At 40.6% G+C, this 15,045-nt stretch overlaps 1 protein-coding gene across 3 annotated transcripts in view; it reads left to right on the top strand.

Annotated features, from left to right (window-relative positions):
• Nucleotides 1–15,045, top strand: part of CPEB3 (cytoplasmic polyadenylation element binding protein 3) — a 178,141-nt gene that overhangs the window by 115,297 nt on the left and 47,799 nt on the right. For all 3 annotated transcript variants that reach the window (XM_004427827.3, XM_087432272.1, XM_087432273.1), the window contains exon 7: nucleotides 13,774–13,892. In XM_004427827.3, coding sequence (XP_004427884.1) covers nucleotides 13,774–13,892 — 119 coding nt within the window. The remainder of the gene's footprint in view (nucleotides 1–13,773; nucleotides 13,893–15,045) is intronic.

Genomic DNA, 15,045 nt, shown 5'->3' with positions numbered 1-15,045 from the left:
AAAAACTATTTAGGAATTTTCTGTAATCAAGCTCATAGAAATAATAAGGACCACGAAGACCTAAGATTAGACTTAGATATTACTAGAATGGGAAGAGAAAGGGACCAGTGGTACTTAGTGATAGAGTAGATCATGATGGTGGTAGATTTGATGGCAGGGTTGTGCTAAGATTCCTTCCATTGATTGAGAATCATGGCACTATTGAATGTAGGGGAGTCAACTGAGAGAAAAGCAGTTTGGTGTAATGATGATTTGATTCAAGACGTGTAAAGTTTGCTATGTCTTCCCATCTGGTCTGAGAGGAAATTCCTAATGGGTGATGGGTTTGTGGTTAGGGAGTTTTGGAAAAGAGACTGGGGTTGAAGGTACACATCTCTCAAGAGTCATGTTTATAGAGAGAAGGGAGAAGAAAATGAAAAACAGATAAGAAGTAACTTTTGTTAGAAACCAGAAGGGAGAAGAGGACATGGAAGTCGAGATGTGGGTGAGTGAAGGCCTGGGAATGTGTCTGTGGCTATGGAGGCTAAGGAAAGAAGCTTCAAGAAAGAATAGTCAGTACCATCAGATATTGCAGGGTTATTGAGAAGACCTTCATGGAATAGAGATGAGTGTGGCCCTCTTGTCAAGTACAGGATCACAATAATTTCTATTGTTATCTATTGTATCTATCTATTGTAATTCTAGGCCTTAATATTGTAATAAAGTAGTAAAACCAGAACAAAGCAATCTGATTTGCATTGAACAAGTGTTATTTTATAAGCAGTAAGAATAATCCTGCCTCCCCAGCAGAACCAACTGTCATCGTTTTTGTTTCTTTCCAATCTGTATTCGTATATATCTTTTTTTGTGGGGTTGTAATAATAGCAGAGATATAATTTTCTATTCTCCTCCCCCCCACCATGTTTCTACATAATTTTCATATTTTTCAAGAGGCTGCTTAACCTATCGTTACACCGTAATTTACTTGCTTGTTGATCATTTAGGCTTTTGTAAATAATGCTTCTGTTAATATATCCTTGTATATGGCTTTTTCTTTCATATTACTTTCTTTGGGGTAAATTTGCAGAAGCTTAACCAGAGTTAAAAGAAATGAAAATCTTAATGACTCCGGATTTGATATCACATGGCTTCCCAAAGCAATTTTCTTTAGGAAGTTTATGCTAATTTGGACATCTGCAGCACATTTTTTGCTTAGTTCCAAGTCAGATAAATGGTACATTGCAGTTGTGGACTTACCTTTTTGCCTGTGTGTTTGGAATATAATGGACTCCTGCGGAAGCCAGGAACCAAGTTGGTATGAATCATGTACTTGAAACATTTAAACCTTTTCCTCTCCTGTCTCATCTGTTGAATCTTGAGTGTTCTTTGACATTGTCTCCTATCATCCTCTCTCTTACCCACTCTGGGCATATTGACTTCTTTGCTATTACTTGAGGTCAGCTAAGGCCTCTCATGGCCTTAGTACTTCCTTTTGTCTGAAACCATCTTCCCCCAGATTTCTGAATGGACTGCTCATCTCATCCCTTAGGCAGACCTCTGCTCAAATGTCCCTTTAAATGTCCCTTTTCTGACTTCCTTATCTAAAATAGCAGCCCTTCTACCCTCCTGCTGTCTGTCCCTCTTACCTTCATTTTATTTTTTTTACTCTCATTTTATTTTTCTTCAAAGTGCTTACCACAACCTGAAAAAATTATATGTGTTTTTCTGTCTGTTTTCTAGATTGGTATGTACATTTTATGCGAGTTGGGTATTTTTTATGTTTTTCTCACTGCTGTATATCCACTGTGTTGGATACCTGCCTCGATGGCTGGCCCTTAGATATTTGTTAAGTGAATGAATTTTCTCTGCAAATGATGAATTCATTACTTGCTCAGAGAGTAGAGTCTGTCAAATTTTAGAGCTGGAAAGTTCCTTAAAGATCACCTTATTTTAATACAACCTTTATTGTAAACTGAGATTCTAAGAGGTGAAGTGTTTTTTCCTAACAGTACACAGTTTTTGTTACATAGACTTGGACCTGGCAGACCAATCATTTATACTGTTTTACCTGGTGAGTTATAAAGAAAGTAGTTTTTATTTGTTTTGCTAATATGTGTCATTTGTGGGAAAGAAAGTTAGGTTTCAAGTATATAATCTGTTAAATTATGCTGTTATTTACAAGGCTGAATTTTATATAAAAATTAGCAACTTAAGCTATATGACCCATGGTACACTTTCACAGCTATTTAAAAATGAAAGCAGTCCTTGGCTTTTTCCTGAATTCTTCTATTCTTTGGTCATACTCACATAGCTGGGATATTTCTAAGACCTGAATTTAGGCTGAGGCTGTAGGTCTGAGGTGCCCTTCAGTTGTAGCTTAACCGTGGGATTCTGCCTCTTGGGTGATGCCATACCATTTCTGGACATGAGTGCATGACTTTGTAGTTGAATTCTTTGACTGCAAGGATCAGTTCTCTTGTCCTACCTCAAATTGGGGATGTGGTTATGAGTGACAAGAAAAGCCCAAAAGTAGGAGCTGTGATAGAACCAGGTATCATGGAGACTATGCTTAGGGGTGGTAGGCTGCTGGGATTTGACCAGGGGGAGCTATTAATTCTTCATTGTAATGTTCCACCATTATCACGACTCAGCTCTTCTCTGCATGTGTGCTCCTCTCTGTGCTTCTCGTGGCAATGTTTTTATATTTCTAGTTGAATTCCAGAGAGAGGGAATCTGATTGGCCCAGTTCATTTTTTAACACCTAGCTGTGACACAGGGCATCCTAATGATAGTGGCCTTAGAATTCTTGACTGCTTAATAAAGAAACAGCTTAGTTCTGTTTCCTTGGGCGTGGGGCTGTGAATGTGGCAGGTAGAAAGATAAGCTGGGCATAACAAGCTTTTATGCTGATATTAGATATGTTTAGCAAAACCTCCGTCCTTGCCTCCTGGGCAAATAGCCTATGTCCAAAGTTGCTGTCACTGGAGCTACAAAAAAATGTCTCCCCATCCTGAGCCTTCTACGCCTGGTTCTGTGCTAAGCAGTAGCTCCTGATATTGCCAATAGTCTCACCTCTTGTGGTGGGGCTGGGGCCAGGGAGAGGAGTTGGCATCTCCTGGGCAGTGAGCACAGCTGCACTACCACTGTTGGCAGACACCTCTGGGCCAAAGGCAAGGAAAGAAGCCAGCTGCAGATGTGAGACAGGAGATTGGCCACGTGGCTCTGAAACTGTGTTCAGAAGTCAGTGATGCTGGCAGTGGAATGGAGGAGGCTGTCATCCTCAGCCCACTGAGTTAGCCAGCTTCAGCTCTGGCAGTCCAGGGCCACAGGGTTCAGGTGCACAGCCAGGGGAACGGGAACAGTAACAGGCATGCAGATTTATGCAAGAGTGACCCATGTCTTGCACTGTGATGATGCCCACCCACCTTGAGTAAAATCTGTACAAAAGTGTGACTGTTCTACTGATGATTGTGTATTTCCTCTGCACTGGCCAGGCTGGCTTGACTACTGGTCCTTGTGACCAAGGTCATGCAGTTGTGGAAGTTTATACAATACTAACATGGTTTATGAACCTGGCATAAGCCAGGCCACATGGGATTCAGATTGACTTTGAGCCGACCAGTTAAGAAGAAACTGTTTGAAGAACAGGAAAAAGGGCTCTACTTTAAATGGACAAAAATAGGTCATTGTGAAGCTGCAGTGGGCTGGATTCATGGCATCTATTTCTTTTTCCTTCAGTTTGTCTAAATCTTGCTTTGGAAAGGAAAGTTTTCAAACTTCACATTTTTTTTCCCTTGTAGCATAACTTGAATGGAAATAAGTCAATGTTGTTTTAGGCCCAGATTCCAAGTTTTTCCACCTTCTGAGTTACATAAACTGATCAAGTTGGGAAGCTAAAGAGTTTTAGCCTGTACTTAACCTTTTGCAGTTCGTAAGCTTTTGAGTAATAGTTTGCCTTTTTTTTTTTTTAAATACAGGTCCTGCCTTATAGTACTCATACTCTTTAGTGAATCCTGTATTTTAATATTTAATCTATTGAAGTTTTCATTCTCAGAAGGATTTTCTTGTAAAAACACGGAAACTGCATTGCACAGCAGCAAGAGTGGGCTTTTTGTTTTGTTTTGTGCTGTTTTGACAGATGCAGCAGTATTTTATGGTTGCTTTTAAAAGCTTAGCACACCCTTAGTTTAAACTGTTTTATTAAACACCTATCTCTTCAGCATTCTATTGAAGATGAATTGTAAGTCTTTGATTTCAAAGCATTTATAGTTTGAGGGACTATGGAGAAAGCAGTAGGCCGTAAGAAAGTACAAGACAAGGCCTGAGCAGCCACATAAATAACAGAGACATCTTGTACGCTGTCACAGCAATACCTGTTGTGCTGTGCCCAGGCAGAGGTGCTGGGTAGGAGAGATGCTTGTTTAGTTCAGAGAAGCCAAAGCCACCCCTGATGAGAACTTTCTCTGGAAGAGAGTAGATTTCAGGAACTGAAATGGAAGGTGCAAGTGTGGCAGGCTGAAGCAGAGAGAATGTTTTAGAAGAAGGTGTAGCTTGGGACAGGACTTGCTGACTGGGGTTGGACAGAGCTAAGGCTATAAGCAAGTGAGACCAAGAGAGGATATGTCAGTTGAAAGAGTTTGGAATGGGAAGCTGAGAGGATCTGGTGAAAAATTTTGAAAGCTGAGAGCAAAGACTTGGGTTATCTTTCAACATAGAAGGGATAGCCTTAGTCTTGAGAAGGGGAAATGGTGGCACAGAGAAAACCCATTGGCAGCAGCATTAAGAACTCCTCAGGGGAGTATTAAATTGTAAAGAGGAGGAGAAATTAGCTTGTCAAAGTTCAGGCAGTATACAAGCAGGGCCAGACTAAAGCTTCATCTTTAGAAGCATCTGCTGGGTTAAAATGTAGACTTTGCCAGGTGTCTGATGTTGAATGAGGGAGAGCAACAAGCAGTGGGGCAAGAGCTAGGTATTTGTGGACTCAGACATGGGCACCAGCAGTTACAAGCTATATCACATTGAGCAAGTTATTTAGTCTCTGAACCTCAGTTTACTCATCTGAGTTAATACTACCCATTGGGTTATTAAAAGAATCATGTGAGACATTGCACATACACATCAACATAGTACTTAGGCTTAATAGGTGTTACATAATATTAGTGTCCTTCCCCCTGATGAAAATGTAATGCTTAGGAACAATAAAACTGCCCAACTAGTTTGACCGGTTCCCTCCCACACCTCCAGTCTGGTCTCCATTTTCTTGGTCAAGTGCTTGTTGGAACTGACTGTGACTAGACTGACAGATTGGCAGACTTCACAAGGATCTCTTTGCATAGGAAATGTGTGGTTATGTAAACAGAGCATACTTTAATCCCAAATGCCCCAGGTCTCTGCCCTGGACTGCAGGACATTACTAAGAACACAGAAAGTAGATTGCTAATTTTCAACTCTGAGGTGGTTCCACCCTTCAGACTTGTTTTCTAATCCATTCCCACCTTCCCCAACCCCTGCCTTCCAAGCAACAAGCCGACAAAGAAACAGTTACTAGTGTAACAGAAAACACAAAACAGGCTAGAACCAAAATGTCTGAGCCTTCAGCCCTAAATATAGTCAAAGAAATATGTTTGGTTCTGAATGCAAGGGGAATGTTTAGGAATCTATGGACTTGGGCAGTACCTGCAGAGCCATCTCTACATCTTAATTTATGCTAATTCCTTCCCTTCGAATGTCCTTCTCCATTTTTTTCACCTATGTCATACCATTAAGGTCTGGCTCCTATGCCACCACCTACCGAAAGTCTTCCCTGATTTCTTTATCCATAACTTCTTCACTGAAAGATCTGTCTTCCTTTTCTGGAGTCCAACTTTTAAAAATACATTTTAAGAAATACTTCTTGGGGGCCAGCCCTGTGGCCTAGTGGTTAAGTTCGGCACACTCCGCTTTGGCAGCCCGAGTTCGTGGGTTTGGATCCTGGGTGTGGACCTGCACCACTCGTCGTCAGCCATGCTGTGGCAGTGACCCACATACAAAATAGAGGAGTATTGGCACAGATGTTAGCTCAGGGCAAATCTTCCTCAGCAAAAAAAAGAAATACTTCTTAGGATCCTTAATGCATTGTTCCTAGATTAGAGTTCTCTATGTACTTATTCTTCAGGACCTTCTTGTACTAGCTTATAAATTCCTTGAGAACAAGGACTTGCTTATGTCAGCATTCCCCTGAAGTGCCTAGGGCATATAGTCAGTATTCAGTAAATCTTAGAGATCAGATGTTCTCAGTCAAGAGGAAAATGAATAACGAATCCAGTTCAGAGACCTACAGTATTCTCCAGGCAGCAGGCAGGGGGTTGATGAGCTCTTCATCTCTTCTCACCCGCCGCCCCCAATCCTATATTCTAACTAATGAACTCTACTCATTCACTATTTTCCAAATGAGCTGACCATTTGACCCTTCCATGCCTTGGCCTGTGCTCTTACTTCCTAGAAAAGTAATTATCCTCCAGCTCAGATATGGCCTTTGCTCTGTGGCTTTCCTTGATGTTTGGACATCTCTGCTCCATTTGTCTTTCACCAGTGTTCTGTAGGACATACCCCCAACATAACACTTTTCATGTTGTTTCTTAGTCATTTATTTACAGGTTGAGGTTTTTTTATTCATCTTTGTAGCTTCAGTGCCTAGCATCATAACTTGTACCTCCTAAATATTTTTGGTTCTATTAAATTGAATCCAAGGACAAAGACTCCTGAGGCATACCAGGTAAGTACTCTGACCTGAAAGCCAAGGTCAGAGAGAATGTTTGAAACAGACTTCCTGTGCTAAAAAGAAGTCTGAATTCAGGGAGCTCTGGCTGGAGAGGTGTCCTTCAGGTTTCTTTAGGAAGGTCACAGGAAATGAGGGAGCCTGGATTCTGTGCGAGGAGAGGTCTCTCTCTCTCTGTCTAGACCAGGATCCTTCCTCCAGGGGCTGATCGCACTTAATCAGAAACCAGCCATCCCTTGGTCAAGCCACTGTTTTATGAATGCAGTGGTAGTTCAGGGCACAGCCCTACAAGCTGGAATTGTTTCTGATTATAGTTGATACTTGAAACATAAATCACTAAGAGCATTAGTTGATTTTGAGAACTATTGGGTCTTTCAAAAGACCACATACCTCTTTAGAGAATGGGAGAGTATATTACCCTATTCTCCAGAAAGACCTTGTGCTTTTTAATTTTTTCTTTCACAAATTTTTATTTTGAAAAATTTCAAACCTATAAAAAACTTATAAGAATAGCTCAGTGAATACCTGTATAGCTTTGTTCTAGATTCACCAGTTGTTAGCATTTTGCCACATTTACTTTCTCTCTTTTTTTCTGTCTGTATGTGTATACATACATATATATTTTTGATGAATCATTTGAGAGTAAATTGTAGCTATCAAGACCCCTTTCTTCTAAATGCTTCAGCATGTCTCCTGAGAACAAGAAATATCCAGATTGTCCTAGTAATGTCCTTTAGGGCTGTTTTTTTTTAATCCAAGATCCAGTCAAAGTCTAGCTTTACATTTATATCTCTTTACTCTCCTTTAATTCAGACAGGTTTTTTCCTAGATTTTTTGTCTTTTGTATCATTTAAAGGGTTCATGCCAGATGTCTTATAGAATATCACTTAATTTGGAATTATCTGGTTGTTTCCTTATAATGAGATTCAGGAGAAACACTATTAGCAGGAAGACCACATAGCTGATGTGCTGCACTGAAAAGGACACAATGCAGGAGGCCCATGATGTCAGTTTGCCCTATTGTTGGTGATGTTAAGTTTGATCATTTGGTTAAGGTGTTGTCTGCCAGATTCCTCTGTTGTAAAAGTACCTTTCTTTCCCTTTGGGAATACTGTTAATCTGTGAAGTGATGCTTTAAGATTGTATGAATATCTTGTATTCCCTCCCCAAATTCACCCAATGGTTTTAGAATCCATTGACGATTCTTGCTTAAGTAGATTATTACTGTGATGGTGATATTCATTTTATTAAAATCTTATTTAATTTAGTGAGATCTGCTCTGTAACTCCCTTAAGAGCCTTCATTCTAAATATATAGCTTAAAAATACGTTGAAAACCAATAGGCGTCTTTACCAAATTTGAAAATTTGCTTGACCTTAATAAAACTAAATCTAGACTTCTCTTGATTATTTTGAAACTCATCAACTCTTCTTAATATGGTTTTTGTGGACTTTAGAGCAAATATATGTACATTGCCCTTAAACACTAAAACATAGGTGACCACTTCGTGCTACTGAAACATTGTCAAATGATCACTGTCACAAAAGTGACAGTAAATAATAAATAGGCAAGTCCTTATTTGCTAGTGATATTGAAAATTTTATCTCACCATTTTTAGGTGAGATAGTATAAATTAATGGTTAAAGAATGAGGGCTCTGGAAGCTGAGCTAGGTTTTAATTCCAAATTAATCTCTAGGTTTTAATCTCAGGTGTCCCTTACCTTTCAAGAGCTTCAGCTTTCTCATCTGTAAAATGGTAGTAATAATAACTGTATTTACTTCGTAGAATTACTGTGAGGGTGAAAAGAGCTAATAGATGTAAAATGTTTATTATTAGCAAAGTACCTGACACATTGTAAGCAGTTAGTAACTGGTGTTTGTGGTGGTGAAGTTGGTGGTGATATTTGTACTAGATATCAAGTATAAAAATTATAATGTGAAAATATGTATTTAAGAGCTCAGGAAGCTTTGTTTTTGGAAGGTAGCCAAGAACATTTTGGAGGTTGTTATACTTAATGTGTTTTCAGGTATTAAGAGAAAAAAAATCTTTTAATTAAATTTACTCTTCAAAAACCTGGCCAAATGAAATGGAATTATCCTAGTTAAGTCCTCCCCCATACCTTCCTGTTCCTCCTTACCCTAGAGAAGTACGTTGGTCAGTTCAGGCTTGTCCAAAAATCCCTCACTGTTCTACCGTCCTTCCCCCGACCTATTTGGCACCACTGGGAAAGCAAGCAATTTCCTGCCATCCATTCTTCCCATAACCCAGGGTTGTGATGGTGACAGGGCCAGGAGTTCCTATTGCTCCCCCGCCAAGATCCCATATTTCCACGTACAGACTTGCTCTGAGTTGAGGGCTTCTCACAGCTCGCCACATCTCTGAAGCCCCCACACATTCCTCAGGTACTTGGGAAACAAGGTCACCATTTCTGAAACTTAAGGAGTTTTATAATCCTGTTATCTCTTACTGGCTCAGAGGGCAGGGAGAACAGAGGGAGTTCATAATTTTTTGGCCAAGTTTTTTCTATATATCTTTCAAACTAAGACCCTGCCATCATAGTGACAGTTTGAGGAGCTCAATTTGTAGGTATGATAGGTTTTTATTTAAAGAATGTGTTAAAATCAGCATGTAATACCATATCTGATAATTCTCTCTCCTGGTGGAAATGGCTAATGATATATGAAAACAAATATTCAGTCAGTTTATTGTTTGTTTACAGTAATATTCAGCCTGTCATTCAAATAACTTTAAGATTTTTCTTTAGTATCTAGATTATTACCCTTTATTCATCAAATGCTTGCAAATGCGAAGTAGAAAGTGTATATCATTAATCTGAACTCTAATTTTTATAATGAGACCATATGCAAAACACAACTAAATTTTACATATCACATAAATAACTGAAAATGCAGTAAGAGAAAAATTGACACACAGTATCCTAGTTTACGAAGCACCTTTACATATATTGTCTCACAATCTACATCTCTGTAAGACAATCGGGACAAATACTTAAGTTTCTTCATTTTACAGAGAAAAGAGCTAAGACTCAGAAACTTTAAGTTAATATTCAAGTTCGTGATTCTACTTACTGGGTGAGCTCAGACAAGTTACTTATTCACTCTGTGCAATTTCTTTAACTGTAAGACTTGAAAATAGTGCCTACCTCACAGGGTATGTGTGAAGATGAAACGAGTTGTTACATATAAGGCACTTAGAACAGTGCCTGGTACATAGTGGATGCTCAGTTATTGTTAGCTATTGGCTGTTATTACCACACAGCTAGTAAATGTTAGAACTTTGACCCAAATCCAGACCTTCTGATTCCTAGTCTAGATCTCTTTTCACAGTATCATGTGGAATTTCCCTTTTAGTAAATCATTGATTTAATTTCCATCTCACATTGATCTTGTTATTCTTTTTATTTTATTTTATTTTATTTATTTATTCCCCCAAAGCCCCAGTAGATTGTTGTATGTCATAGCTGCACATCCTTCTAGTTGCTGTATGTGGGACGCAGCCTCAGCATGGCTGGAGAAACGGTGCGTTGGTGCACGCCCGGGATCCGAACCCAGGCCGCCAGCAGCAGAGCGCGCACACTTAACTGCTAAGCCACGGGGCCGGCCCAGATCTTGTTATTCTTGAAGGGATCTTTTCCCACTTTGTTTACTTTGGCCTTAAATTTCTGAAGATCAAAAGAGAAATGTGTTTGAAGCCTTCTTCCTTCCTGATTTTTTTTTTTAATCCTCTGATTTCTGTTGTCATCTGAGTTTGGTTGACCTTGAGGTATCAGAAGGTATTTTAGTAGGTGAAGGTATCATCAAGTTGTTTTTGTGGGTGATTTTGCATGTTTCTGGTGATTTTGTTTTGGTTGGAAGGCCCAAGGTAGGAAGTAGGGTTGAAGGAAATTGTTGGACTTGAGTCACACCCCTTATCTGTAGTGCTAAGAGAATATTGCCATTACTGAAAGTGGCAGCTTGCTGATCAGAGAGTAGAGATGATTGTTGTAAAAGATTATTTGTTCTAAAGAGCCATCCTGAAGAACCTAGTAAAGTATTATGGGCCATTCCCTGGGAAAGGAAAAGAAGTTATTTGTAGGTATTTTTCTTGGTAATAATATTTGTAACAGGCTTTTACTTGTGACTCCCAGTTTTTACTCTGTCTACTGACAATGTTAACATTTATGGCTGTGAGATAGGCTGAGTGAAAATCTGCGTGCTTTTGTGGTAGCTACTCAGCTGCTATGTGGAGACTCCCTCCCTTTCCTCTGATGCCCAAATTGAACCCAGTGTGGGATTTGATGCAGAAGGTTGTAGAGGGTGGGCAGCGATGTGCAGGAAGGGTGCAGTCAGCCTGCTGGTCTTCCAGAGGCAAGGAGCTGGAGAAAGACCCAGCTCACTGAGCGTGCCCCATCCGCAGGCCTTTTTATGTGCCTGTGCATAGTGTACACAGACGGGGTCCTCTCCAAGAACAAGATATCCAGTATGCCTCTTAGGACCTTTGTGGAAGATCTGTACCAGGATTTAACCTGGTGAGGCAGGAGGTGTGAGAGGACGTGCTGAGACTGCCTCTTTGTGATATTTGCATTTTTTAACCCACTCATCTCTAATATTCTCTTTGGCGAGTGGAATTAATGTTCTCACATTAAAAGAAAACACTACTTTTTTTTTTTTTTTAAAGATTTTATTTATTTTATTTTTTCCCCCCAAAGCCCCAGTGGATAGTTGTATGTCGTAGCTGCACATCCTTCTAGTTGCTGTATGCGGGACTCGGCCTCAGGATGAACGGAAAAGTGGTGCCTCGATGCGCACCCGGGATCCGAACCCAGGCCACCAGCATCGCAGCGCGCGCACTTAACCACCAAGCCGCAGGGCCGGCCCGAAAACACTACTTTTAATAGATTCCTTGGGGCTTGGTGATAGTTTGATACTGTTTCTAAAAGAGAATATGAAGCAATGATGTATTATCTTTTCTGGTTTTGCAATTAGGTTTTATTTTTCTTGCCTGGCCACAGGCTGAATCTTCTGACCCATCTAGCCTGGGAGCAAAGCCCAGAAAACAGCTCTGGGTCCTACCACGTAGGCAGCCTCCCTCTTGGGGCTGCATACCCACTCCTGTGGGCTTGGTGCTTTCCCCTGTGTGTTGGCTTTTGCGTGTTGCATGGTCACTCTTGGTGTGCTGGGTAGTGGTTTATCTTTTTCCTGCTCTGTTTGCTTAGATGCTCCGTAGTAGATGAGGAGTTGAGAAAAAGGATAAAAAAAGAGTACCCATTATTTATTATCCACTACCATTGTCATTATGTGCTGCCCAGAACTCCAGAGAGCTTTGCTTCTAGGCCAGTCGATTAACATCTTTGTTTAATGTGTGAGAATCTTCTGAATATGGGGGTTCTTATTCTTCTCCACCACTTATATCTTTCTGGCACGCAATCAACGCACCAGAGGAGAACGTATTGGTGATGGTTTCCTCTGAGGTCAGTACCAGGACTCGGAGTGGAGGTGACAGCTGAGAGACTTAGCAAACCTGGAGGGGTTGTAGAGAGGTTGAATAGTTGAATACTCACGCATACACTAGCTCATGATGGGCCTTTGCTCAGCTGTCATTCATGAATACCAGTGAGGCAGCAAGTGCCAGATTTGGCCCCTTGAACATCTACTGTCCTCTTTGAAGTCTTTGCCAATTCTCTCACTTCACAGTCCTTGCTCCTGGGCTCCTGTGGCATTTTTGTCCCCACTTATCTCCCTCAGCTTTGTAACGAGTAGTTAATTGTCTAAATGTCTGTTTCTTCTACCACATAAGTCTCTTTTTTTTTTTTTTTTTAGGAAGAGTGGCCCTGTGCTAACATCTGTTGCCAATCTTCCTCTTTTATCTTTTTTCTCCCCAAAGCCCCAGTACATAGTTGTATATCATAGTTGTAGAGTTGTAGCTCTTCTGTGTGGGACGCCACCTCAGCATGACTTGATGAGCGGTGAGTAGGTCCACGCCCAGGATCCAAACCGGTGAACTCCAGGCTGCCGAAGTGGAGCGCGTGAACTTAACCGCTACCCCACTGGGCAGGCCCCATACCACCTAAGTCTCTTGACAGCAGGAACCTAGTCTCACTCATTTCAGTTTTCTCATAATGTATAGATTGTGTCCCACTTGTAACAGTTACTCAGTAAATCCTACTGATTTTGAACTGAACAAAGCTGGCTGTGTCCCTGGAAATCCTACAGCTAGTGTCCATGTTTGTAGATCGTGTACTCTGCTATGAGACAGGAGAGTATCCTTGGAGAAACAGCTTCATCATCAGAGGTAACATGTAAAATACACTAGCCTATTGTTGGGCTTTTTTCTTTTGGACAACCTTTGTTGAGATATAATTCACATACCATATAGTTCACCCATTTAAAACGTACAGTTCAGTGGTTTTCAGTGTGTTCACAGAGTTATGCAACCATCACCACAATCAATTTTAGAAAATTTTCATCATCCCAAAAAGAAACCCTGTACCTATTCCCTCCAGTCCCTCAGCCCTAGGCAACCGCTAATCTATTTTTTGTCCCTAGATTTGCCTATTCTGGACATTCCATGTAAATGGAATCATAGAATATGTAGTATTTTGTGACTGGCTTCTTTCGCTTACCATAATATTTTCAAGGTGAATCCATGTTGTAGCATGTGTCAAGCCTAAAGCTTGGTGGAAGTTGGAGGGCAGGTGATACTTGTTTTGTGGCTGGTAGTTGTGGCTCAGGCCAGTGGTGAGTCTGCCTGCTCTCATTAAAGATGACCAGATGTGTTTAGTGGAAATTCCATAGAGATGTTCTGAACCTGCTTCCCTGAGTAATTATGAGAATTAAGCAAGGTAATGTCTATGAGCTTCTAATACAATGTCTGGCACATGAGGTCTCAGTGACTGTTACTTCCCTGTGTCCCACTTCAAGTTCTTAGATTTTAGTGAGAATTTGCCAAAGTGAAACAATAGATAAATTTTGAACTGGTACTTTGAGTTTAATTTACTGATTCCTCTCCCCACCCTTTTGTTTTTGTTCTCCCCAAGGCTATGCCTTTCTGCTGTTCCAGGAAGAGAGCTCAGTACAAGCTTTGATAGATGCCTGCCTAGAAGAAGACGGGAAACTGTACCTGTGTGTGTCGAGCCCCACCATCAAGGATAAACCGGTAAGTAATATGCAGCTAGCTGTTGCTTTTCCAGATGACATGTGCAATTGGAATAGCTGATCGCCTCTTTTTCGTAATGAGAATGCTGGTAACTAGGATCCTCTTACCCAAGGTGACCTTGCTATGCAGTAGAGCTGGACTGTTGTTGATGGGAAGCTGATAACAAATTACTCAGTATTTCGTTTTATACCTTTGAGACCACGTGTAAACAAATGTGCCCTTGTCTTTCACTTTACAGCTCTTTTAAGCTAATTCCTATTCAGAAACTCTAAATTGAAGTAAATAATGCTCTTAGTGGTTTTGGCAGCTGGTTTCTGTCAGTATTTCAGATCAAGGACAGGAGTAATTTTTTTTTTTTTAAAGATCATAATCGTCAATGTTTATATGACTTTGAATGCAAGGCATTGTGCTGGGTGGTACCCACAGCTGGCTAAATAGAGCCTTTTGGGCCAGGAGCTTACACTCTAACATGGAGAGCTTTGAACAGGGTGGGAGAGGGGAAGGACCGAGAACGTGGACTCAAAACCATAAATAAATGTACACTTATACAGAGTTTGTGGGATTTAAGCCAAAGAGTGTGAGTGAGTAAGTCATTAAATAAGAGAGGACAGTGCGAGTATCAGTGGAAAAGAGGCAAGACTATGTTCAGAGCAGAAGAAAAGTACTTGGTTAACATGGCAGAAGTAAGGATCCGTGGGAAGTTGGGAGGGGGATGAGTTTGTGTGTCAAGACTTCGTGCTAGGAGTAGGAAATAGAATAAAAACAGTGATGTGGAGCAAGGGACCAAAACAAGTATCTATCACAGGACCTGCAGCATCCCCTTTAAGACTTACACAAGAGATGTGGGGCTTGCTTGGCAGCTAGGTTTATTCTCAGAAATGTGCGTGGGGAAAGAGTTGGGGTCAGATGTAGAAGTTCCCAGTTTGAGTCTTGACTCTAGCATGTAAATATCTGCTTGACTCTGTATAAGTTACCTAATCCTTGCTGAATCTTGGTTTCCTCATCTATAAAATGGGAAGAGTAATGCTTCCTCTCTGGGATGTTGAGAGGCTCAGATAAGAGGAAAATGAATGTGAAAGCATTTGGTAAGGTCAGGAATTTGTGCAAATGTAACTGGATGGTGCTATTAGTTCTACATAGTGCTATAAGATTC

This window comes from Ceratotherium simum, chromosome 6 (assembly GCF_057802395.1).
Source record: "Ceratotherium simum simum isolate JZ-2026a chromosome 6, ASM5780239v1, whole genome shotgun sequence".
Taxonomy (NCBI): Eukaryota; Metazoa; Chordata; class Mammalia; order Perissodactyla; family Rhinocerotidae; genus Ceratotherium; species Ceratotherium simum.
Note: the sequence above shows the minus strand (reverse complement) of the source record. Positions and strands in the feature narration are given on the sequence as shown.